The sequence below is a fragment of the Dromaius novaehollandiae genome, chromosome 25, assembly GCF_036370855.1.
Source record: "Dromaius novaehollandiae isolate bDroNov1 chromosome 25, bDroNov1.hap1, whole genome shotgun sequence".
Lineage (NCBI taxonomy): Eukaryota > Metazoa > Chordata > Aves > Casuariiformes > Dromaiidae > Dromaius > Dromaius novaehollandiae.
Window position 1 is genome coordinate 4,270,200 of NC_088122.1, and position 22,852 is coordinate 4,293,051.

General features: G+C 64.8%; 2 protein-coding genes and 1 long non-coding RNA gene across 5 annotated transcripts; 2 read left to right on the forward strand and 1 right to left on the reverse strand.

The window, feature by feature from the left end:
• Nucleotides 1-1,288: 1,288 nt before the first annotated feature.
• KANK3 (KN motif and ankyrin repeat domains 3) lies at nt 1,289-18,027 on the forward strand. Of its 3 annotated transcripts, none has more exons than XM_064497594.1 (11): nt 1,289-1,421; nt 9,648-9,729; nt 10,137-11,960; nt 12,195-12,294; nt 12,385-12,606; nt 13,377-13,464; nt 14,045-14,264; nt 14,857-14,999; nt 15,357-15,557; nt 15,677-15,775; nt 16,055-18,027. In XM_064497594.1, exons 2-11 carry the CDS (start codon nt 9,693-9,695, stop codon nt 16,109-16,111), a joined length of 2,991 nt encoding a protein of 996 aa, XP_064353664.1. In that variant the 5' UTR covers nt 1,289-1,421; nt 9,648-9,692; the 3' UTR covers nt 16,112-18,027. The 3 variants fall into 3 exon arrangements, with proteins under 3 accessions (XP_064353664.1, XP_064353666.1, XP_064353665.1); XM_064497596.1 differs by having other exon boundaries at nt 16,058-18,027; XM_064497595.1 differs by lacking the exon at nt 1,289-1,421 and adding an exon at nt 9,118-9,493.
• Nucleotides 18,028-19,878: 1,851 nt separating this feature from the next.
• Nucleotides 19,879-20,713, reverse strand: LOC135323634 (uncharacterized). The gene is made up of 3 exons (XR_010385118.1): nt 20,608-20,713; nt 20,479-20,526; nt 19,879-20,009 (listed from the first exon to the last, which is right to left on the reverse strand). It is a non-coding gene; the product is annotated as an uncharacterized LOC135323634 (long non-coding RNA).
• Nucleotides 20,714-20,770: 57 nt separating this feature from the next.
• On the forward strand, nt 20,771-22,248 carry NDUFA7 (NADH:ubiquinone oxidoreductase subunit A7). The gene is made up of 4 exons (XM_064497597.1): nt 20,771-20,904; nt 21,044-21,093; nt 21,510-21,659; nt 21,986-22,248. The coding sequence occupies exons 1-4, from the start codon at nt 20,854-20,856 to the stop codon at nt 22,080-22,082; spliced, it is 348 nt and encodes a 115-aa protein (XP_064353667.1). The 5' UTR covers nt 20,771-20,853; the 3' UTR covers nt 22,083-22,248.
• Nucleotides 22,249-22,852: the final 604 nt, after the last annotated feature.

Sequence of the window (22,852 nt, forward strand, 5' to 3'; positions counted from 1 at the left end):
TGGAGGATCCGAAAGCTTTCTTTGCCAAGCAGCCACTGAATCAACACGAGCTGTGCTATTTTAGACCTGCTTTGGGTAAAGAATGAGGGCATGAAATCACCAAGTTCGTTAGCACAGGATGTCTCGGTGGCCAAATATGTAAATGGCTGGAAGGGGGTTATGGAAATCGGCGGAGGTAGCTCCATCGGGGCTATTGAGGTACGAGTGTCCGGATGCGAAGCCTTTCCCAGGAAGTCCCGGAGCTGACTGCCGGCATGGGAGGGACCTGCCGGGAAGCACATCGTGTTTCTCCTGCGCTTCCCGTGCGCAGCGGTCGCAGAGCGGGGGCCGGCGGAGGGACCGTGCGGGGCTGCTTCGCCGCGGCACCGGCCGTAGGAAATGCTCCGGGCTCCGGCGGTCGTGGCTTCACTCAGCTGAAGCTGAAAGGAAAAGAAACAAAATCGTTGCTAAGAGCTGCAGCGTTAAAAGAGCAATCTCTGACCGTATCGGGTAGCGAGGGGCAGCACGGAGAAAGCTGGGGAGAGTTTTGGGGTGTTAAGCTGCCGAGGGTCTCTGCGGGACGGAGCGCGGCCCAGCCCGCAGCGCGTGAAGCAGCCCGGAAAGCAGGCGGGGAAGAAAGCTGGCAAGAAAAGGAGACAAACAGCCTGCTGCCGGGAGGAGGGAGGCCGGCCAGAAAACCCAGCGGGGCCCGGCCCGGGGAGCCCAGCCAGGGCGAGCGGCACGGGGCGCCCGGCCACGGGCGGGAGGAGGCCGGGCGGGGGGGGGCCTGGGCCAGCAGCGGGGGCTGGAGATCAGGGTGAGGGACGCCCCAAGCCTGGGGTGCTGGGGTAGGGGACACCGCCTTCCTGGGGACACGGGGACAAGGGATCCCCCCATCCCCAAGGTGACCAGGGCAGGGGACACCCCCCTATCTTGGGGACAGGCCTCCCCCCAGATGTCTGGGCCAGGGGACACCCCCACCCCAGGGTGACCGGAGCAGGGACACCCGCAGCCCCAGGGGCACCAGGGCGGGGGACGTCCCCCTTGCTGGGGTCCCTGGAACAAGGGACCCATCTTCCTCCGAGGCGACCGGGACGGGGCTGACCGTCCCCAGGGCGACGGGGCGAGGGGACACCCCCTCGCCGGGGTCACCGGCACGAGGGACTCCTCCTCCCCCGGGGCGGCGGGAGCAGCCCCCGCCCTTCCCGCGGCGACCGGGGCCCCCGGGCGAGCGGGTCCTGCGGCGGCAGCGGCCGGGGGCGGCCCCGGCTGGGCCGCGGGGGCGATGCCGATGCCCGCCCGCCCCCGCCCCGCCCCGGCCCCGCCGCCGCCCGCCGCCGGCCCGCCCTCGGCCCGGGGCTGCGGCGGCCCAGAGCCGCCGGGCCGGGACAGCGGCCGCCCGCGCAGGGGCCCGGCTGGACCGACCCGTCGGGCCCGGCAAGGTGAGGCGGCGGCGGCGGCCGGGACCGGGACCGGGACGGGACGGGGCGGCACCGGGCGCCCTCCGCCCCCGCGGGGCCCGGCAGGGAGCGGCGCCACCGGCGCGGGGGGTCCGGGAGCGGCACCGGGAGCCACCGGGGCGGCGGCTCGTCCCGGCGGCGGCAGCACGGAGCCGCCTCGCCGCCGCCGCCGCCGCCCGGGGCCCCGCGGAGGCGCCGCTGCCGCAGCCCCGGGGCCGCGCTGGGCCGGCGGCGGGGGCTGGGCCGGACCGGGGCATCCCCCGCCTCACCGCGGCCCCGGCGAGCCCTGTCGCTGCTGCCGCCAAAGCGGCACCGGGCTCTTCGCCCGACACCGGGGTGATACCGGCACCGGCGGCTCCGGTCTGCCGGGCCGGGCACCCCGGGGGCAGCGGCGGGAGCCCCCGCGGGGTCTCCCGGGCTGGGCAGCAACCCCCCCCCCCCGACGTGCTGGGGCTTGCAGGGTGCTGCGGGGCACCCCAGGGTGCTGCGGTGCCCATGGGGCAGGGGTGATGTGGGGCTCCCCAAGCTGCTGGGGGGCCCGTGGGGCTGGGGGTGCTGCAGGGCACCCCAGGGTGCTGGAGGTCCTGCAGGGCTGGGGGTGCTGCGGGGCTCCCTGAGATGCTGCAGGGCACCCCAGGGTGCTGTGGGGCTCAGGGTGCTCCCCGACGGGGCGGGCGCGGGGGCCGAGGCAGGCCAGGGGGCTGCAGTGGGTGCGCACCCAGCACCCAGCACCCCCTGACCGCGCCTGTTTGTCCTGAGCGTAAATTTAAGCCCGTCGCCGAGGAGCACCTCCCCGCTCGCTGCCGGCGGCGGGACGGGAGGTCTTTCAGGCTGCCGGGGCTTGTTGCAAACCCCACGTGCTGCCGCCAGCCCCGGAGGAACCGGGGGGTGTCGGTGAGGGGCGCCGGGGGCAGCCGCTGCCCCGGGTCCAGGCCGAGCCGTCCGCGTTGCTTCCCAGCGGAGCCGCGCGTGGAGCTGCGGACGCGGCTGGGGAGCGGAGCTGACCCGACCCTCGCGCGAGGAGCCCGAATCGCGGCAGGTCTTTGGCGGTGCCCCGGCCGCTCGCTGCAGAGGAAGCCGTCTGCTTGCTCAGGGGTTTCCCTTAGCTTTGGAACAGCCTCAGCCCTGGGCTTTAGGGCTTATCGCCTGCGCGCAGCTTCAGGGGAAACGTGCTCTCCAAGATAAATCAAGTCGTGCTGGCCGGGGCTGCTCGGGACTCTGTTGCTCTCGCGTTCCTGATGACCTCAATATTTTGGCTTGGGAGGATAATTGGTGGGATCTGTCAGCGCGTCCGGCCCCGGCAGCACCCCAGCGCAGCCGCGGGGTTTGAGGGGCTCTGGCTGGACCGAGGCGCTTCCCCGGGAGAGGCCGAGCAGCCGGGGAGCAGCCGTGCTTCCCGCTTGTGCCGCTCGCTGGAGAAACGCGGCCCGGAGGAATCCGAAGCTTTAGGAGAAGCTCTCGCCCCACCCCATGTCCTCAGCCTGCCTGGCAAACGGGAGCGAATCCACCCAGAGGTCTGCAACCGCTCCCTGCTCGGGAGCCGGAGGAGGAATCGCCCCCGGACCCCGAGGCTGGGAGGCCCCGGGGGGGTCTCGCTGCCTCCGACGCCGAGCTGTTGGGCAGCACGAGCTGGGCTTGGAGCCCCTCACCGCTGCCTTCGCCTTGGGGCGTCTGTTGAATCCCGTGCTGGAGGAACGCGGGTCGGGAGCCTCCCAAACGCCCGGAGTGGCTCCGAGCCCGTCTGGCGGTACCCGAGCTGCGGTTTCCTGCCAGGGGCTGGGTGGCAGGTTGGGTTTCTGTGGGGGCAGAGCTGAGGCCTCCTCGCTGTCAGCTGCTGCCTGGTCCGTGTGGGCGCAGTTTAGCTCGTGACTTGGCCGTGGGTGTGCACGGACAGGCAGCCGCAACCCGACCGCGCTCCGCGGCCCGCGGCCGTCTGCCCCGCTCCTCGCCGTGCCGTGTCCGGTGTGCCCTTACGGGACTTGCTTTTTTTGGCGTTCCTGAGCTGGGGGGGCTCCAGGTTGGGCCCAAAGCTTTGTGTGTTAGTGTCTGTGCAAACGCACGGCAAGAGGACGGAATAAAAGAATGGCCCCATGGTGAAGTGTGACCCCAGCTCTGCCCCCAGAATCGCGACTTGGCCTTGCACATCCGCATCTTCCTGTTTATGGGCTTCCCCAGCTGCGCTTCTCTTTGCACCATGCAGCTTCCACGTGTGAATGCAAGGGCGAGAAGTGACACTAATTCTTCAGAAGGAAGCGGAGGTTGTCCGGGGTTCTCCTGCCTCGGGGAGCTGGTGCTGCCACGAGCCCCACCGCTGAGCCTGGCCTTGCAGGAGCCGCCGGGAGGTCCCGGTGTCCCCACGGGGTGTCTCGACGCATGGCCGGGGCGCGCGGGGCGATGCCCGGCCCCGGCAGCACGCGAGCTTCAGGGCCGCCGAGGCTGCGGGAGGTCAGGCCTCCAACAAAGCAGCCGCCGCCGTCTTCCCCGTCGGGATTTCAGGCGAGCCGGAGAGCGGCGTCCCTTTGAACCGGCGTCGTCCTGAGCGGGGCCGGCCGAGGACAAGGCTGGCTTTGTGCAGGCGGTGGCCGCGGCGGGGCCGCAGGTGCGGGCGCTTAACCCTCTCGCCGCCGCAGCCTCGCCGGGCCCATCCGCCCCCGTTTCCCGTCCTCTGCTCTCGGAGGCTCGTCGGCGTGGCGAGGCCTCGAGGCTCAAGGGAGACTGGCAGCGGCTTGGGACCCCGCGAGGAAGCCGGGAGAGGGGGAAGGAGGAAGGAAGGGGCTTTGTGAGCGCTGGACGCGGCTCCCTTCTGCAGCTGTGCAAATAACCACGTGAGCCTGCTTCTCCGGCCCGCGCTCTGCTAACGTCCCAACCCGCCGCTTGCCCCGGTTTGCACGTCGCCGGGAGCCCGCGGGCCCCCAACGCCTGGCCCGGCCCAACGCTGCAGCTCAGGCGTCCAGCTTGGCTCCGGCATCTGCCCCATCCGCTGGTATCTGCCACGGTCAGGCCGAAAATGAGCAGGGCTGAAGGATGCGGGAGTAGCGAGCGAGGGTTTTTTGGAGATGAGCACGTGGCTGACGATACCAAGCAGAGCCGCTGGGGCCGGCGGCTGCCCGGCTGAACCGGCAGCACGAGGGGGAAGCGGAGAGGAGCAGCGTGTCGCGGGGTCCCCGGAGCAGGGGGACAGCAGGGTCCTCGGCAGCTCCCGCAGCGCGGCCCGGGCGGAGGGAGCCGGGGAGGGCTCGGGGGCGGCTGCCAGGGGTGTGCGAGGAGCAGGCGCGGGACGTGCGGGATGGCCCGCTCGGCTCGAGCAGCGGCTCGTGGTGGTCCCAGGCGGAGATGTGCTTTGATTCCCATTTCGACGGCTGATCCACGCAGAAGCAGCCTGCCACTCGCGCCCGCAGCAGCCTTCGAAGCAGGGGACACCTCGGGGACACCTCGGGGACAGGTCCCGGGGCAGATGCAGCCGCGGTGGCCGGCGTGCCCAGCGCTCAGCAGCCCCCTCGCAGCCAGCAGCCCTTTCCCCGCGCCGCGGCCGGGCCTGGCACCGCTCCCGGCGGGGCCGTTGGAGGCGGCAGCTCCGCGGGAAGCCGGGGCCGGGGCGGTTTTTCCTGGCCCGGCCCCAGGCAGGACAATACCCCGGCGGAAGGGAGCCGCCGCGCTGCTTCCCTGCAGGAAGCGGCCCGATGAGCGCCGGGGCCACGTGGCCGGTCCTGCTGCCGTCCCTCTTCCTCCCGTTTGATTTACGTCCCGTGCGAAGCCCAGCGGGAAGTTTATCCTGGCCCGGGCACTGTTTAATTACCTGGAGGAAGGAGCGCTGTGATGTGCGGAGAAGGAAGGCGGCCGTTTCCCAGCACAGGCCGGATCCGGCCGCAGGGGGGTCGGCAGGGGAGCGGGGGAGCCCCGGGATGCGGCTCAGGGCTTTGCCCCCATCGCGTGTGGGAGCATCGGCTCCCTCCCCGCTTTGACTCGACGTCTCCTGCCTTTGCGGCGGGGCTGGCGGCGGCGGGGCCGGCGTCCTCGCAGCAGTAACGGGCTGCGCAGGGGTGGGAAGGGTGGGAACCCGCAGCATCCTTCCCTGGAGAGGCTCGCGATGGTGCTTCGGGGGCTCAGGTCGCTGCGTAGGGGGGCAGATCGCCTGGGTCCCCGGCCCCAGCCTTGTCCAGCTCTGCACAAGGGCCTGGCCTGGCAGCTGCCCCCGAATCCCGGCTTTTCCTCCCCGGAACAAGCAACGGGACGAGCAACAGGCTCACTGGCCGTGCAAATACCCACCAGGGCTGGGGAAAGCTGGCCCGCAGCCCACTGGGATGCGGGGGATGTGGCTGGGAACAGGGCGTAGCGCTCGGCTCTGTGCAAAATCAGCCTGGAAACGCTCGGAGCAGGCAGCAGCATCCAGGAGAGCGGTGTGCCCCGGTCCCAGCTCGGGCCAGCGCGTCTTCCCAAACTGGACCGGCGTGACGGGGGAGCCGCTGCGGCATCCCCTCTGCCGGGCAGCTCCGGGCATCCTCTCGTTTGCCCAAGAGCTGTTTTCCTCGGCCAGGCTTGCACACGACGGTGAGCCGGGTCTGCCTGGGGGCAACAGAGCTGGAGATCCGTGGCAGGGGGGATATAGGAGACGTGCCGGAGTCGCTGGCAGCCGGGGAGCGGCTGGGGAGCGCGTGGGGCGGATGAGCCGGGCGAACGCCCGCTGTGCCGGGCGCCGGGCGGGCGAACGGAGCGGCTGCTCGTGGCTGCGGGGGGCAAAGCGCGGCGAAGCCCTGCTTCCTCAGCTGCCGCCTCCGCTCGCGGCATCGCTTTGTTTACGGAGCGATCGCTCCAAAACAGGCCGTTGCCGCCTGGCTTGAACTGCTGCACTTGGTGCCTGGCAGCGCGGAGAGGGACGGCTCGGTGCCCGGAGTGAGGAATACCGTGGCCCTTCCTGCCCCCCGCGGTCGTCCCACGGGGCATCGCTGGCGGAGGAGGAACTGGGGCCGGAGCCAGGTCTCTCTGCAGCTTGGGCAGAGGCCTGATCCTGGGGTCTCTGCACCCTTCTCTGGGCAGTGCTGAGTCCCGGCTTCCCTTAGAGCTGCGTTTGAGTTGCTTTTCTGGGGGGGCATTGAGGCTGCTGAGCTTTATCGTCCCCCTTGTGCTATCCCTGCCCTGCTCGCCGAGCCGACCCGCAGGCAATCGCCTCCGCCGACGCACGCCGCGCGCTTCGTCCGACGGTCTCTTCCTGACGGCCCCGAAAATAGCCCGGTGCCGAATGCTTTGCCAGCCGACAGCTGCGCTCGGCAGCTCCGGCGCTGCCCGCGTGCGGCGGGGCGGAGGGACCGGCTCTGCCCCGGGCTCCCGCGTCGGCCAGCTCCCCGCAGCGCATCGCCCCGCCGCGCGTCCCGGGGGCTCCGCGGGACCTGGGGGCTCCGCGGGGGCTCCCGGAGGAGCCGGCGCTCGGTGAAGGTTGCCGGCTGGAAGGGGCTGACGCAGCGAGCACGCGGCTGCCTGCATTAAGGCTGCCCGAGGCAGGAGAGCCCTGATTAAAGGCGATACCATCGCAGCCCTGGCGCGAGACGGTGCCTGTACCGACTCCAAGGCGTATTCGATAGCAGCCCGGAGGAGCCGGTGCGGCCGCGGGCCAAACTGCTTCGGTGTCTCCTGGCACCTGGGTGCTGCGGCGGCGAGAGGTGCTGAGCCCCCCTTGCACGAGGCACCGGCCGCGCTGGAGCTGCTGGTGCCTCTGCGATCCCGGGGCTGAGCCGGGCAGAGCCGAGGCACCGGGACGCCCGCGCGGGGCGGAGAGGATGCGCGAGCGCGGTCCAGCCGGACGCTGCTGCCCCTCGGCAAGCTGGCGGCACGAGAGGGTTCATCAAGGGAAACGCTTTTCCCGAGGAAATGTGGCAGGATTGATCCCGGAGCGGTGCTGTGAGGGGCATCCCGGCTGGCCACGTGTCCGTGCCAGGAGACGAGCCGGGGCCGGCGCGGTGCCGGCATTCCCGCGCGGGGCAGCAGGCAGCGCTGGGGAGAGGCCGGGGCTTGGCCGAGCTGCTCGTGTCGGATAAGGCGTTGGCCGGGAAGGGGCTTATCAGGAGCCGCTGGGCCCGGGGCTCACCGGGAACGGCCCGCTTCCCAGCGCGGGGCTCCCTTTGTTTCGGTGCATTCCCAGAAGACCGACGAGCATTGTTCCCGCAGCCCCGGCCCCCAGATGCAGACAGATGTTGCAGCAGGTCCGAGCCGAACAATCGCATCTGCTGGCCTCCGCCGGCGGTGAGGTCACCCCTTGGCCCGCCGCCCGCCCTGGCGGTCCTTCCCCCTCTCGCTTTGTTGGGCTCGCAGGTTTGTTCCTGCAAGTCTGCTTGGTTTTATCGCCGTCGGGAGTTTGTCCCCCGCTGGACGCCCTTCCTCGCGCCGTGGTAGGGAGATGCTTGGGGGACCCGCGGCCTCACGCTGAGTGCCAGGCTCTCGTGTGCATCCAGACGGATGGAGGGAGGACGGGGGTATCCCGCCGCGCTATGCCAGCCCGTGCCTGGCTCCTGGGAAAAAACACGCTGGTGTGGCTAGAAACTCTCCCTCCCTGCTTTGCCCAGCAAAGCCCCGCTGCGGGGCCCTCGTCTTCCTCGCCGGGGGCCTCTGCCGGGACCAGCCCTTGCGTGTGTCGCCTGCGGAGCCGTTCGGTAGTGTCCTTCTGCCCGAGACGGAGCAGGGATGCGGGCGGGCAGCGGGGACCCACTGCCAGGCAGAAGATGCTATTTAGCCTCTTCTTCCCTTAAATCAGGTCTCGAGCTGCCCCCGCGAGCAGCCTGGGACGTTCCTTGCAGCCCGGCTTTCTAGGGGCTGGTTTCTCCCTCGGCAGGAGCGAAGGGCCCCTCGCAGCCCGAAATACCCAGCGCGCAGCCCGGGGCGAGCTGAGCTGGCTTGGAGCTCGCTGCTTTATCGCTCTATTTTGAGCGTTTCTTTGCTTTTCTTTTTCTCCCCGCCGTGCCTTATCCCGCGTTATCAGCCAGCAGAGGTTCTCCCTGCTCTGCACCTACTATGGAAGTGCTCCAGCCGCAGGGAGCTAATTTTAGAGGTGATGGAGGGTGCCGTTGCCGTGCCGAGAGCACCACCGGCCCCTCGCTGCCGATAACCGGGAGCTGCCGAGTGCGGGCGGCCTTGGAGGGGACCAGGCAGGGCTGCGAGGGAGCAGGGGAACAGCGGCGTCTTCGGGGCTCCCGGGAGTTTGGGTTGTCCCCGAGCACATCGGGAAGGGAGCTGGGAGCTGCGTCCCGGGTTCGGGAGCCGGTTGTTCCCGCAGAGCTGGGGTGCCCCGGGATCCAGGGAGGAACCCACGCAGGGTGGGAGCAGCGCTGCAGCTATCCAAGGCATTTTGGACAAAACTAGCTGGAGTCGGCCCGGATCCTGCGTTTGGGAGACTTTGCGGCCGGGGAGGGCGTTGCTTAAGCCTGAGACAAGCTGTACCGGGCCTTGGCAAAAGCAGAAGAGCTCAGGCGAGCCCTGGGCTGTACCTGGGAGGGGACCGAGCCGGCTCATCCGCTGGCCCCCTGCCTGCCTGCAACACCGCCCAGCTGCGAGCCGTCGGCGAGAAGCAGCCAGGTCCCTCCCCGGGGCCCGGCCGGGGGCTCGGCAGCGCGGGGGGCCCCGGCTGCGGCCGCGCTCGGCCCCCCAGCGCGGAGCGACCCGCCGGTGGCCGGGAGCCGCCTCCGATGACGTGGCTTTGCGAGAGCGCTCGTTTTCTTTTCCAGAGCGAATTTCCCTGCTGCGAGTCGCGTCCGCAAGGGCTCAGCCGCCCGGCGAGCTCAGCACCGCGACAGCCTCGTTATGTCGGCCCGTTCCCCCAGCGCGGCCGAGCTCTGACTCACGACTTTGCACGCCCGGAGCTGGCAGGACGCCTCCTCCTCGGCCGTCCCAGCCGCGGCTGCGAAACATTCCTTAAATGTACAAACACTCCCCGGCCTCGCGGGCGGCTCGATGCTAACCCGCCCGGGAAGCCGGCCCGCGCCACCCCGTGCAGCGGGTGCCCCCAGGCTTTCGGGAGCCGGGACGGATCTCGCAGATGAGATGGAGGCAGAGAGGCAGCCAGGGCGTGGGTGATGGCAGGGGAGAAGCGAGCCCGCGTCCCGCGGGGATGCTCCCCGGGCTTGGGGTTTGGGCACCCGCCTCGTGCCGGGCGGACGGGGCTCGCCAGCTGGTGCCGGTCCGATTTACGAGGTTTCGCGGAACCGGGACCTGCTGTCGTTTCAGGTTGATGGTCCCCTGGTCGGCGGCGTTGGCGTCCTCGGGGAGAAGATGGCTCAGCCCGCGCACCTGAACCAGAACCTGCCAGGTAGAGGGACCGGCGGCCGCTCGCGGGGGGCACGCGGGGCCGTCACCGGGCAGGGGACGGCAGGAGGAGCGTTGGGAAAGCAGCAGGGCTGAGCAGGGCACGATGGCTTTAACACAGGGGTTTCCTGGCATGTCCTCGCCCCAGCACCGAACTCCTCACCGCAGAGCGGGTGCCTTGAAGCACCCGGCCGCACCGAGCACCCTGGTTCAACCTCCGCGTTCAAGCTGGGTGCGAAGCGGCTGTGATGCCAGGAACCAGCCATCCTTCGTGCCACCTCGCGGCTGTATTGGAGGGGTGGGCCGCGGGCTGCGAATCCCAGTTTGCCCAGTAGCACCCAGTTGGAAAGCCTTCCTGTCTCCATCAGGTCGCTGCCTACGCATCCCAGCGTCTCCCTGCTTGTCTTGCAGATCTCGGGGGCCCGTTCTTGTACAGGGACCAGGACGATGGGGAGAAGAGCTCGTATTCGGTGGAAACCCCCTACGGCTTCCTCCTAGACCTGGATTTTCTGAAATACGTCGATGACATCGAAAGCGGCCAAACTCTCAAGAAAGTGCCGCTGCCCCGGAGGGCGAAAGGGGCCAGGCAGCAGCCCGGCGCCCTGCGCAGCCCCAGCAGCCACGCCAGCGGCTGGACGTCCACCGAGTCCCTCACCTCCACGGCCAGCGAGGAGGGGAGGACCGCGGTCCTGCTGTCCCCGCATGGCCGGGCGCCCTTGGAGACACGGGAGCCCCCGAGCAAAGAAGCCTCCCACCCCGTGTCCCCGACGCCGGCGCTGAGGCTGCTCCCGCCGCCCGCCCGCAAGAGCCTCGTGCGAAACCCCCGGGTGGAGAAGACCTTGCTGGAGACGAGCAGGAGGCTGGAGCAGGAGCAGGAGCAGGAGCAGGGCCACTTGCTGGAGAGCAGGAACGTCGTCACGCCCGGACCGCCCAGTCCCTCCCGGAGCAGCAGCTCGGCCGGCCCCGGCGGCGCCCCGGTCGCCCCGAGCCAGCCGCCCGCGTGGGTCCCCTCTGGCGGGAACGGCGACGGCCCGGCCGCGCTGAGCCCCTCGCTCACGGGCTCCACGAGGATGAGCCCCTCCGCCTCGGGGCACAGCACGCCGGCCGCGGGGCTCAGCGCCGCGCAGCTGCAGCACGTGCGGGAGCAGATGGCGGCCGCCCTCCGGCAGCTCCGGGAGCTGGAGGAGCAAGTGAAGACCATCCCCATCCTGGAGACGAAGATCTGCGAGCTCAAGCAGGAGAAGGCGAAGCTGCTGGAGAAGCTGTCGATGGAGCCGGGCGAAGCTCGCGGGGCGGTCGGCGGGGGCGAGCCGGAGAGCGACGCGGAGCCGGCCAAGGCGCGAGTGAGCAAAATCGCGGAGCTGAGGAAGCTCACGGAGAAGCTGTCCGTGTCGGAGCGGAACGGGAAAGGCAGCCGGGCCGCCCGCCCCGCCAAGCCCGCCGAGAGGCCGTGCCGCTCCGTGGCCGTGGGCGAGGACCGGGACATGAGCGACGCCGTCTTCTACTACCGGTCGCAGCGGCCGGGCCGCGCCGCGCCGGACGGAGGGGCGAGGGAGAGGAGGGACGCGGCGGTGTGGGTGCTGGAGTCCTCGCTGGGGCTCCCCACCGAGGCGGAGAGGGAGCTGGAGCTGCTGCAGCAGACGGTGGGCCACCAGAAGGAGGTGATCGCCCTGATGGAGGGCCACCTGCGAGAGGCCACGCGGGAGCTGGAGGAGCTCCGGGTGGAGGTGTGCGCCCGCCGGCCCCGGGGGCTGGCGGACAAGGGGGTCACGGCCAAGCCGCAGGTGGCCGAGGCGCTCGTGGAGGCGGCGGTGCCGACGCGGAGCCGGGCCGTGGGCGACCCCGTGGAGACGGCGGACCGAGGCGTGAGCTGCTCGCCGCCGACCGCCTCGGTGGGAGTCGGTTGCCGCTTCCAGGGGAGGGACGTGGCGGTCGGGCCCGACGCGGCGGCGGGACGCGCGGAGAAAGGCGCCCAGGCCGACCTAGGGGCGGTGACACTGGCTGGGGACACCGTGGCGCGCGAAGAGCCGGACCGCGGCACGGCCAGCACCGAGCGCGGCCAGAGAGGTCCCGAAGAGCAGGGTGCCGCCGAGCCGGCGCCGCCGGGAGGAGAAGGGACACCGGAAAGGATGGAGGGCGCCTGCCCGGGCACCGCAGCCCCCGGGGCGACGGAGACGGGACCCGAGGGCCCGACCCCGGCGCCGGACGGCAGAGCTGCCCCCAGCCCTGCGGGCGGTGAGTCGGTGCCGGGGCCGTAGCGGGGGCCCTGGGGGACCGGGGACCGCGTTGGGATGTTTCTGCGGGGGCCAGTAAGGGAGAGGGTGACAGGAGGGTGGCCAGGGGCTGTGCCACATGTGTCACGGCGAGTGCCCGGTCTCAGAGGCCGCCGATGTCCTTCGCGTGCCAGGCGTCACCCGCGCCGGGGGCTGAGCTCGCCCGGCCGTGACCGCCCCGTCTCCGCACCCCCAGGAGCCCTGAAGTCCATCATGAAGAAGCGGGACGGTGCCGCCAGGAGCGAGGCCGAAGGCAGCAAGAAGAGCCTGCAGTTCGTGGGGGTGCTGAACGGCGAGTACGTGCCGGGGCACGGCGCGGCGTGGGGCCACCGCGGCACCGGGCTGCCGGCGCGCTCCCGACCGCTGCCCCTCTCCCCGCCGCGCAGGTACGAGAGCACCTCCAGCGAGGAGGAGGAGGAGGAGGAGGAGGAGGAGGAGGAAGGAGACAGCTCCTCCGAGAAGGTTTCCGCCGACAGCTCCGACAGCGAGGTGCAGGGGGACACGGACACCTCGGACGAGGGAGGCGAGAGCGACCCGGGCAGCGCGGGGCAGGGGGCCGCGCCGGGGGACGGCGAGGCCGTGCCGGAGCCCCCCGAGGTGAAGGAGAAGTAAGTGCGGGCAGGGGCTGCCGGCGGGGAGGGCTCCCGCGTCCCGGGGCGCTCGGCCGCCGGCGGGTTTTGCTCTCTCGGGAGGCCCCAGCCCGGCCCCCTCTGCCGCCTTTCCGTGCAGCTGATGGGAAAAACACGTCTGCCTCCTGCAGAAACCATTCAGCAGGGAAAAAAAAAAATCATTCCAGCTTTTTGGGTCTCCTAAGGAAAACACGAGGCTGAGGCAGCAGCTGCCTTTTTTCTAGGGGAGATAATTTGGAAAAAAAAATTTCTGTGGCATTTTTTAACAAAAGGAAAAAATTCGGCCTAAAAATGGGCAAATCTCGTCGAAACAGGTCCATATAAGGCTCAGCTCTGGAGGCCAGGCCCTCCCAGGGCCTCGGCAGGGACAGGAGAGCGGCTCCGCCGTCTCCCCGGTTCCTCCGGGCTCCCGGCAGCTCTGCCCGGACCCGCGGGGGGGGAGCGGAGCGGCCTCCCTGCCCCGGTGGGAAGCGTTTCTGCCCGGCGCGTGTTTGCAGAGGCCGAACGCCAGCCGGGACGCCAACCCCAGCTGGGACATTGCACGGTTGGGAAATGCAGGGAATTCGATGCGGCTGAGCCAAAAACCTCCCTGGAGCTGCAGGAGCAGCCGCTCCGCAGGGTCGCGGGCTGGAGGTGGCTGAAGCCGGAGGTGGGGGGGACATGGGTGCTCCTTGCCAGGGCTGTTTCGGTGGGTGAGACAACCCCCCGCAGCCCAACCCGGCCGTGATCCCCCTCGTCCGCTCCGGCAGGTTCGAGCTGAGCCCCAGGATGCGGGAGGCCTGCCTCATCGTCAAGAGCCACCTGGGCCACCCCGGCGCGGCCAAGGGCAAGGAGGTGGTGAGTCGGGGTGCTGCGGGTGGGACAGCTCGCCCCGCCGGCGCCGGGGGTCCTGGCAGCTCCCCGAGGTCCCGGGCTGGCTGCTCCCGGCTGGAGGGCGCCGCTGGGGCTTGGGGTCCCCAAAGACCGGCCAGAAAAGCCTGACCTAGTGCCTCTTCCCCAAAACACGGCCCTGTATTCTGCTCCAGGTAGAGGTCCAAGTCTGGCTGCCTCCAGCCGGAGCCCGGAGAGCCCAGCCCTCTGCCAGAGAAGCAGCTCTGGGGGCTGAATGTCCTCCAGATACCCCAAAAGCCACGTGGACTCGGCTGGGGACATCCTATAGGGACATCCCAGCGAGGGGCTGCGTTTTGGGGTCCTGTCTGTCTTTACCTGCCCCGTTTTCCCCTCCCGGGAGCCAAGGAGGTGATTTCTGCTCCCTGCCTGCACTGCTCGGGCACTGGGGCTGGAGGTGGTGGCTGGGCCCATCAGGGTGACGCGGGTGCCGGGGGCAGGAGGGCGCTGGGGGGGTCGTGGTGACGTGCCCAGGCTCGGCCGAGGCTGGGGCCACCTCTCCCGGCTCAGCCCCGCTCGCCGTCCGCAGCTCGCCAGCAGCAGCCTGGTGCTCCAGGAGTGGTTCCGCGTGTCCAGCCAGAAGTCGTCCGTCCCCGACACCGTCGCCAACCACCTCCTGGCCTTCGCCGAGGTCTCGCCGGCCCTCCTGGCCCACGTGGTCAACCTGGCGGATGGGAACGGCAACACGGCTCTGCACTACAGCGTCTCCCACTCCAACTTCCACATCGTGCGGCTGCTGCTGGACACCGGTCAGTGGGTCCCGGCTCTGCCGCTCCCCTCCCGCCGGGACCTCCCCTTGCTCCAGGCCTCCTCGCGGCTCCCCATCCCTGGGTTTCCCATGAGAAATGCCTTCCTCCTGGGATGCCACCATCTCCCTGGCCGTGTCCCTGCCGTGCCAGGCATGGGGGAAGGTGCCAGCCGTGGAGGGGCAGGGAGAGCCACCCCGTGCCATGTCCCTGCACATGCCGAAAGGGGAGACCCTGCACGCGAACAGGGCTCAGACCACCCTGGTTTGTAGGGGATGTGGCTGGGTTGGAGGAGGAGGGCGCGAGGCATCACCGGAGGGCAGTGACAGCTCTGCTCTGGCCACCAGCAGAGCTTTTCACCAGCACTGGGAGTCTGGGCAACTTCCCCTGGCCCTTTGGTAGCCCAGGTCTGGCAGGGTGGGGGGGACCCAGCAGCAGGTCGGTGCCTGCGGGGCTGCAAGGCAGGGGAGGGAGCGGGGTGCACAGCTCGGTCCTGCGTCTTGCCAACAACGGCCTGCCCAGCACGCAGCACCCGTCGGGCCCCGCTGCCCTGGGAGCGGTGTCCTGAGTCCCCCCCTCTGCCCGTCCCTCGCAGGGGTCTGTAACGTCGACCACCAGAACAAAGCCGGCTACACGGCCCTCATGCTGGCCGCGCTGGCAGCCGTCGAGCAGGAGGAGGACATGAACGTGGTCAGGAGACTCTTCAGCATGGGCAACGTCAACGCCAAGGCGAGCCAGGTTGGTGTGGGCCGGGGGCTCTGCTCACCGGTGCCGTGTCCTGACCCCCCCCGCCACCATCCCCTGGTGCCATGCTCACCTCCTGCCTCCGCCCCGAGGGCAGGAGTGTGGTTTCCCAACCTGGAAGGGCCCGTGCGTGGGGAAGGCATCACCTCGGGAGCTGCTTTTGCCCAGCCTCAGGGCTCTCTGGTTGCACCCACACCTGGTCTCCAGGCAAGAAGATGCTCGTAGCCTGTGTGGGCACTTGGGGACAGCAGCGGAGCCTCCCCAGGGCAGCGGGATGGGAGGGAGGCACAGCTGGGGGTGGCACCGTCACGCGCGGGGAGGAGCGGCCTGGCAGCGTCCCTCGCGTTGCAGGCTGGCCAGACGGCGCTGATGCTGGCCGTCAGCCACGGCCGGCAGGAGATGGTGGAAGCCCTGCTGGCCTGCGGAGCCGACGTGAACCTGCAGGACGAGGAGGGCTCGACCGCGCTGATGTGCGCCTGCGAGCACGGCCGCGTGGAGACGGTGAAGCTGCTCCTGGCTCAGCCCTCCTGCAACATCTCCATCGTGGACAGCGTAAGCAGTGCTCGGGAGGCGCAAGCCCTCCGCCGCTCGTGCCCAGGCACGCTTGGGCTCCCTGCTGCCTCACACTGCTCTGCCAAACCTCTTCCCAATGGCTTTTCTGCCCTTTCCAGGATGGTAACAACGCTGTCGCCATCGCGCTGGAGGCTGGCCACAGCAACATCGCTGTGCTCCTGTACGCCCACCTCAACAGCGCAAAGATGCAGCCACCCGTGAGTACCGCAGGGCCCCGGCTCCCTGCCTGCTGCCACCTGCCCTGTCCCACGCGGTGGCCGCAGAAGTAGCACCACGGCACTGACTTGGCCGCATGGAGGACAGACAGCGCAGGGGTCCCTTTTGGGGGGACACCTCCCCAGGGAGGTGGTTATGGAGGGGAGAACAAAGCCAGATCCTCAGCCGTGCTCTCCAGCAGAGCACCAGCTTGGCTTGCTCTGACCTCCAGTCACCGCAGGGGTCTAGAGACATTTAGTGACCGTCTTCTCTCTCTGCAGCAGGGGACATCACCGACAGGCACCAAGAGTCCTGGGAGCCCAAAGAAACCAAATTAGACCGACCTTCAGATCCAGCCAGGGTCCAGCCGCGTGCTCAGCCAGCTTCCGTCGGTGCTGGGCTGTAATTTATGTCCCCCCTCCTGCCACTCCTTTGTGTGCTGTATCGCTCTCCGAGGCTGCAGATGTTTTTATTCCCTTCTCAATAGAGCAGGCATCATCCCTCGGGCTCGCTCGCCCGCGTCTGAGGGGAGCAGCCCGCCCTCAGCTGCCTCCTTCTGCAAAGTGACAGAGGAGCCACATGTCAAGTGACCTTGGGGAAGGAAATGCAGCAAGATGAAGCCAGCCCTGTCCCCTCCCGGTCCCCATCAGCCCAGCTTCCAGTCACAATCCCTGCTGCTGCGCCAGCTCGGAGCCCTCTGCAAGTCACTAAAACGACAGAAAACAAACGCAGCCAACACAGTGCACGATTTCTGCTCTCAGCAGCTCAGGGAAGGCAGCAGAGCGAGCGTCGGGGAGCAGGGCTGCGGAGGCTGAACGGCGGCTCAGCAGCCAGAGGAGGATGCGGAACCAGAGGCTGCATCCAGCGCTTCCCTCCCTTCTGCCTGACAGCACCGCTGGAGCAAGCCAGCACGTCTTCCAGCCTCTGGCGGCTGCAAGCCCCGTTAGTAAATCTGTCACCAGACTGGGCAGAACATGCTTTTATTGTCTTTTCTTCCCTCAAAAGAAATGAAAAACTTGCAAGTTTCAGTGTTTTTAAATGAGAAACTGAATACGAAACCCCCCCAGCTAAAGCCATAGGAAAAGGCCAAAACTAAGCATTTTTGCCAGGGAAGAAAAGTGCAAGATCTCACCAGATTTCCTGCTTGAATTCCTCCCGGTCTCCATCCCTTCTGCAGGCCAGGAGCTCGGCTGGGTCCTGGGCCCTGCTGCACAGTGGCAGCTGGAGAAGGCAAAGCCCCACTTATTGACCGGAGACAGGACAGCTGATTAACACTGCCTTAGAAACATGCTGGGAGCATTTCCAAACTCAAATACTTGCTCTTTTTTTCTGGCTTTTCCTTCCCCAGCTGACATCTGAATTTTCCCTAGCATGTGCACATGAAAAGAAGTTATACTGCTTAGTCAAAAAACACAGTTCATCAAATCAGTCAATGTTTTGCTTTGCTCAACAGAAGCAAAACTTCTGGCTGCTCGGGGCCGCAGCCAGCATGCCGACAGAAGGGGGGCCACCAGCCACGAATTCACGCAGTCGGAGACCGTGCACAGCCCGTACCCCACGCTAGGAGCAGGGACCTTCTCCAGAGGGAGACAGAAATTACCTGTAAACATTGCCCGTTCTAAGCTTACCTACTGTGAAGACGAGAGCCAACAAATTAGTCCCTTTCCACCCACTTTCCTTCTCAAGGGGGAGGAGAGGGGCTGAGGATAGCTCCAGGAAAAAGGTGGGAAGAGCTGTAAGAGCTCAGAGATAGCCTAGGGCCTGTGAAGATGGATGTGTATGTAAAAGTATGCGTTTGCGTCTGTGTGCCTGTGTGTTTGTGTGTGCAGCAAGCCGGGTGGGAACACACAAGGTAAGGACTAAGGACTGGGAGAATAAAAGGCTTTTGCACGTGAAGCATGCTCTGCCCTCAGGATCCTTCGCAGAGGAGGAAAGCAGTGCCCCAGCCCCCATTTCTGTTCCTTGACCCATCTTCCTCCTGCCACTGCTTCTGCGCCACACAGACCTGGTCTGAGCCATACTGTAAGCTGGGAAACGCTCCCCGATAAACCTGTTCTGGGCAACACCCTGCTCTTCTTGCCATGGACCTGTTTCAGCTTTGCACTGAAATTAATATAAGATGCTCACAGCAACTCCCTAGTACACTGCTCTGTATGTAATTCATACTCACTGCTTTGGTTTCACAGGTTTGTTTACTGATATTTTAATATTGATGTTTATTTTTAAGATACAAATAAAATTTAAAGTAAAATTATATTGAACAGTTACAACACAGTGACCATCAGCAGTCTCCTGCCTCCTTGTCTGGGTCAGGCTAAAGCACCCAGCACATCTTCAGCAGAGGCAGAGCCTGGGCACAACTTCTGCTGTGAGCAGTTGCCACCACGTTTCAATTTGTTTCTTGCAAGTTGATGGACTGACCAAATCTGTTGCTCTTTTCTTCTAATTGAATTACCCCCCCCCAGACAGAAACTGGATTGAGATGTCATGAGGTGGTGTTTTCTGGCCTGTTTCACTTGACAGGACAAATCAACACCAGGACCAACTGTAGCCCTTTGCTATCCTTGGTTTGTTTCGGAGCTCTGGTATTGTTAATCTACATTATTTTAGGGCAATCACCTGAATGGGAGAGGGGATGCAAGGTCACCTCCCTCCTCGTGTGGCTGGGGAGCACACTGACCAGGCAGAGATATTTGGGCAGGGCTACAGTTGCTCTGAGCCACCCCCACTACTAATTTATCTCCATCCCAACCCTGAATCACAGCTGATTCCTCACATCTTGGTCACACGCTGCACCTGTCACAGCTGTTCGGCCACACATCACCGGTCTGTCACAAGCGCACACACACACTCTCTGGTCCCTGCCAAGGCTGTGCTGCAAACCAACAGCAGCTGGAGAAGGAAACCAAGGTGGTCACCTTCTCTCTACCCCTATGGATAATTCCCGGGTACTTTGCTGTGTCACAGAAACCGTAAGAACACAGATTCATCCTACACTCAAACCCCAAACCAAAGAGGAAACAAAAACAGATCAAGCAACAGCACAAGCACACACTATACAAGGGCTTGCTCCAGAGTACAAAATCCATCTAAGACTCACATGGACGCAGTGCACACCACATGTGCCCTCAGGAGGAGAAAAAAAACACAAGTGCTCTTGAACAACAATGCTCACTATCTGCCTAAGTTTAGTGATCTGAGCACCTACTCCAGACATGCCCTCCTCAGCTTCATGATATGTCATTCCCACCTGCCTGTAAAGTGTCTTAATTAAGTAAAGCACATTCAGGGAGGAGGAACACTCTGCCAATGGAAAGACCAATGTACGAGTAAGAATGCAGGATCAGGAGCCACAGACCTCCTAACTCAGTTCAAACACACCACAAACCAGTATCACTCTCAACTGATGGAAAATGCCAGTTCCACCACAGGGACAAATAAGTGCTTACAAGCCAGCTCCTGCCTGTACCATAGCAGTTTTCAGTCTCATTTCTACTCCTTTCAGTCTCATCTTTACCACTACACAATGGCCTAAAACAAGAAACCTTTCCAGCTGATGTTGTGGCAGAAGCGAAAGTTGAGGACAAAAATAAACAAGATTGATTTACTAGCTCCTCTAAGGGGGGCAAACAATCACTGTCTGTGGGTGACTGCCAGGAAAGACAGCAAGTAGTTATATTTATAGTAACATTTAGAGATTAGCTTACTGACCACAGAAAAACAGAAGCAGCAGGCAACTGCCTTGCAAGGCAGCCCCAAGCTCGACTACGAGAAGTAGTGAAATTCCAAGAGTCCATGAAACTTAGTAGTGTCACTTCAGTGGTTATATAGAGGGAAACACTTAGCAGAAAGGTCATAATTAAGATCACTGTAATCAAGATGATGCTAGTTATTTTTGCTGTAAAAGACAGGTTAGTATAAAACAGAAAAAGCACAGTAATATCAAGAGGAAGGCATTTTACCCCAAAAGGGCAAGCCTAACCGCTGTAATAAGCAGACTGGGCTTTTGTCCCTCTGCTGAATGCAACTATAAAAGGCAGGTGCATAAGCACTGAGACAAGTCACAACATTCACACATTCAATAACTGAGAGCTAGAGAAAACACTACTGGAAAAAAAAAACCCAGATTTTATTGTATTAACTCAAAACGCCATCTTCTTCTTCTTCTGTGATCCATGTCCGGCAGAGCAGATGTCAACGAGCAGCTCTGAGCAAATGCAATAAGGCTTTCGTCACCTGAAAGGAAAGCAGTGGAGACAGCTTCATTTTGACTACAGAACTGCCACTTTGAATGGTTCAGAAGGGTAGAAAAGGTAAATAAAAAGGAGCGTTTCGTGCTATTTGTGACCTGGGCGAGGCCTGAGGAGCTTCAGGGCCCAGCGTCCCTCAGCGGGAGCTACCGGGAGAGCGGGCAGCCCCCCCGGGGAAGCGGGCAGGGCCTGGGCCGCCGCCGGGCCGGGCGGCGCAGGGGGGCGGCACTCACCGGCGGGTCGGGTGGGGTCGGGTCAGCGCAGCCGCCGCGCCTCGCGCTCCGACTCGAGCAGCGTGAGGACGTCGCCCTCGCGCACCGGCCCCTTCACGTTGCGGATGATGGAGCGGCTCGTGTCGTCCATGAACTCCACGCGCACCTGCGGCGCGGCACAGCGTCAGGCCGGGCCGCCGCCGCCCCCCCCCCCCCCTCCCCGCCCGGCCCGGCCCCGCTCACCTGCGTGCACTGCCCCTGCGAGCCGGTCCGGCCCAGCACCTTGGTCACCTGCGGGCACAAGACACGGCGTCAGCGCGCGGAGGCGGCCCCGGTCCCCCCCACCGCCCCCCGGCGCGGCGCGGCCCCCACCCGGGCGAGCTTGATGGGCTGCACGCGGCTCGTGTCCATGGCGGCCCCGCGGCGGAGAGAGAGACGGAGGGCCGCGCCCCGCCCCCCTTTATACAGCGCCGCGTCTCGCGAGACCCGGCGTGCCCCGCGCGCCCTCCCGGCACCCCCCGCGCGCCTTCCCGGCACCCCCCGCGCGCCCTCCCGGCACCCCCCGCGCGCCTTCCCGGCACCCCCCGCGCCGCCTCCCTGCCCTTCGCGGCGGCCGAGATGGCGACGGCCACCCGCATCATCCAGCGGCTCCGCAACTTCGCGGCGGGGGTAAGGGCGGCCCCGGCCCCGGCCCCGGCCCCGCGGCTCCCCGGCGCTGCGGGAGCGCCGGCTCGGCGCTGCGCTTCCTGCCGGCTGCTGCCGAGCGCCGGCGGGCGCCGCGCTGAGCTGCTCTCGCCTTGTCTTGCAGCGGGACCTCCAGGCCAAGCTGTCGCTGCGCTACACCGAGATCTCCAAGAGGTAACGGGCGGGCGGTGGCGGAGCCCTGCCGCCGCCCGCGCCTCTCGTAGAGCCGGCGGCCGAGCCTCGGCGCTGCTCCCCGTTTCCCTGCACCGGGGACGGGACGACCAGCGTTTCCTCGCCCCGCAGCTCCCTTGTTGACCAGTTTCTGCCCTCCAGGAGAGGAGGAGGTTGTCCCTGTGGCTTGTGGGGTTCGTTACTGCAGAGATGTGGGCAAGGGGGGCTGTTATTTCCCAGCTCTGGGGTTTTAACGTGATTGTATTTGTATCAGACACGTTCAGCTGTCGTAAAAACTGATGTGACTGCAGGCTGGCCAGTGCACAGCGCTGCAGTGATTGTATTCTGATTTCACGTTAACGTGGAGACCTATTTATCATAACTTACACACTGAAGTTCTTGAAACATTTGCTGTCTAGAACTCAGCCACCACCTCGGCTCCCCGTGGGTCCCAGCCACAAGTTCGCAAATAACTATTATTGCACCCGCGATGGACGCAGAGAGGCTTTCCCGCCAATTGTTGTCACGTCAGCACAGAAAACCCTTGCCGCAGGGGCTCAGGCTGGCAGGTAGGTCTGACCTAGTCTCTCCTGCGTTTTTACAGCTGTGACTCTGCAAGCTAAGCAGGGTTGAGCCTAGTTTGATCTGCCTCGATCATCCCTAAAAATACAGAACTCTTCCAATAAATAATGTTGTATTTAGCAGGTTAGTAGAAAAACACTGAACTAATACTTTTTTTCTGTATCTCTTCTTGAATAAGTAAACAAGTTGGTTGGAAGTTGATTTACCTAAACTCTCTAGCGCTAATAAAATCTGTACTCCTGATTAAATCTGGGTGTTCTTTATAAGTTGCTATTAAAACCTAGTCACCTTTCTCTTCCCTCCTCTATCGCAGTTCAGGGTCTGCAGTGACAACAGCTGAGAAAAAACCGGTGACACCAGGGCCAGTACTTGAGAAGTGGGAGCTTTCAAAAGACCAGCCTTATTTGTGAGAAATAAATACGATGAGGCTGGAGATGCTGGATGTACAGGTAATAGCTCATTAAGAAGCAGCACTGTGATGTGGAAGCCCACGTTGGATTTAACTACCACGACGCTGTCTGTATTGAATGTATCCTAGTTTTGCTTGTGCATGACTAATAAATATATTTAAAGCTGTGATGTCCTCCATTTTGTCTGTTCTATTTGAATTACAAGAGATTACTTATTTTTAATATCATCTCTGGCATAAATTTGTTTTCTGGAGGGAATAGCAACATAGCGTACAATTTTGAGCTTTGGCTCAGAGGATTTGCAAGTGTATGAGATGGTAACTAATCCAAGGTAAGACCCCTAAATATGGTTGGAATATCACTTAAGGACAGAACCGAGCAGAGCCCAAAAGGACCTGACACTGTTTTGTTGGTAAGAGACATCAGTTAAATAGCATGTGGCACTCTTAGTCTAGAAGTACTCACTTCCCAGCAACCTCAAAGTCCTGGTCAAATAACCAGATTTAGTCTCTCTCAGTTTGTTCTGACATTACATCTTTAAGGCTGCCATTTAGGAGGAATGGTTGGATGCAGATGTTGCTGTAAAGCCTGCTTCATTCCATGCCAAACATATGTCCTCCAAGTTTATTTGGTACGTGCTAGTGCAAGGGAATCCAGGCACTTCCTTTCCCTTCCCCTGTGGTTGTTAAAAGTAAAAGTCAATCACTGCTAGAGACTATTCTAGGCTCACACTTGAAGTGCCCAGTTAGCGTTGTCAGCCTGGCCTGCTG

Excerpts from the sequence above, each read along its gene's own strand:
- KANK3 (XM_064497594.1), top strand. The coding sequence starts at position 9,693 with ATGGCTCAGCCCGCGCACCTGAACCAGAACCTGCCAG. Across the intron at positions 14,265-14,856 it reads GCGGCTGCTGCTGGACACCG|GGGTCTGTAACGTCGACCAC; the intron begins GTCAGTGGGTCC and ends CGTCCCTCGCAG. Across the intron at positions 15,000-15,356 it reads TCAACGCCAAGGCGAGCCAG|GCTGGCCAGACGGCGCTGAT; the intron begins GTTGGTGTGGGC and ends CTCGCGTTGCAG.
- NDUFA7 (XM_064497597.1), top strand. The coding sequence starts at position 20,854 with ATGGCGACGGCCACCCGCATCATCCAGCGGCTCCGCAACTTCGCGGCG. Across the intron at positions 21,094-21,509 it reads TACACCGAGATCTCCAAGAG|AACTCAGCCACCACCTCGGC; the intron begins GTAACGGGCGGG and ends TTTGCTGTCTAG. Across the intron at positions 21,660-21,985 it reads GCAGGGGCTCAGGCTGGCAG|TTCAGGGTCTGCAGTGACAA; the intron begins GTAGGTCTGACC and ends CCTCTATCGCAG.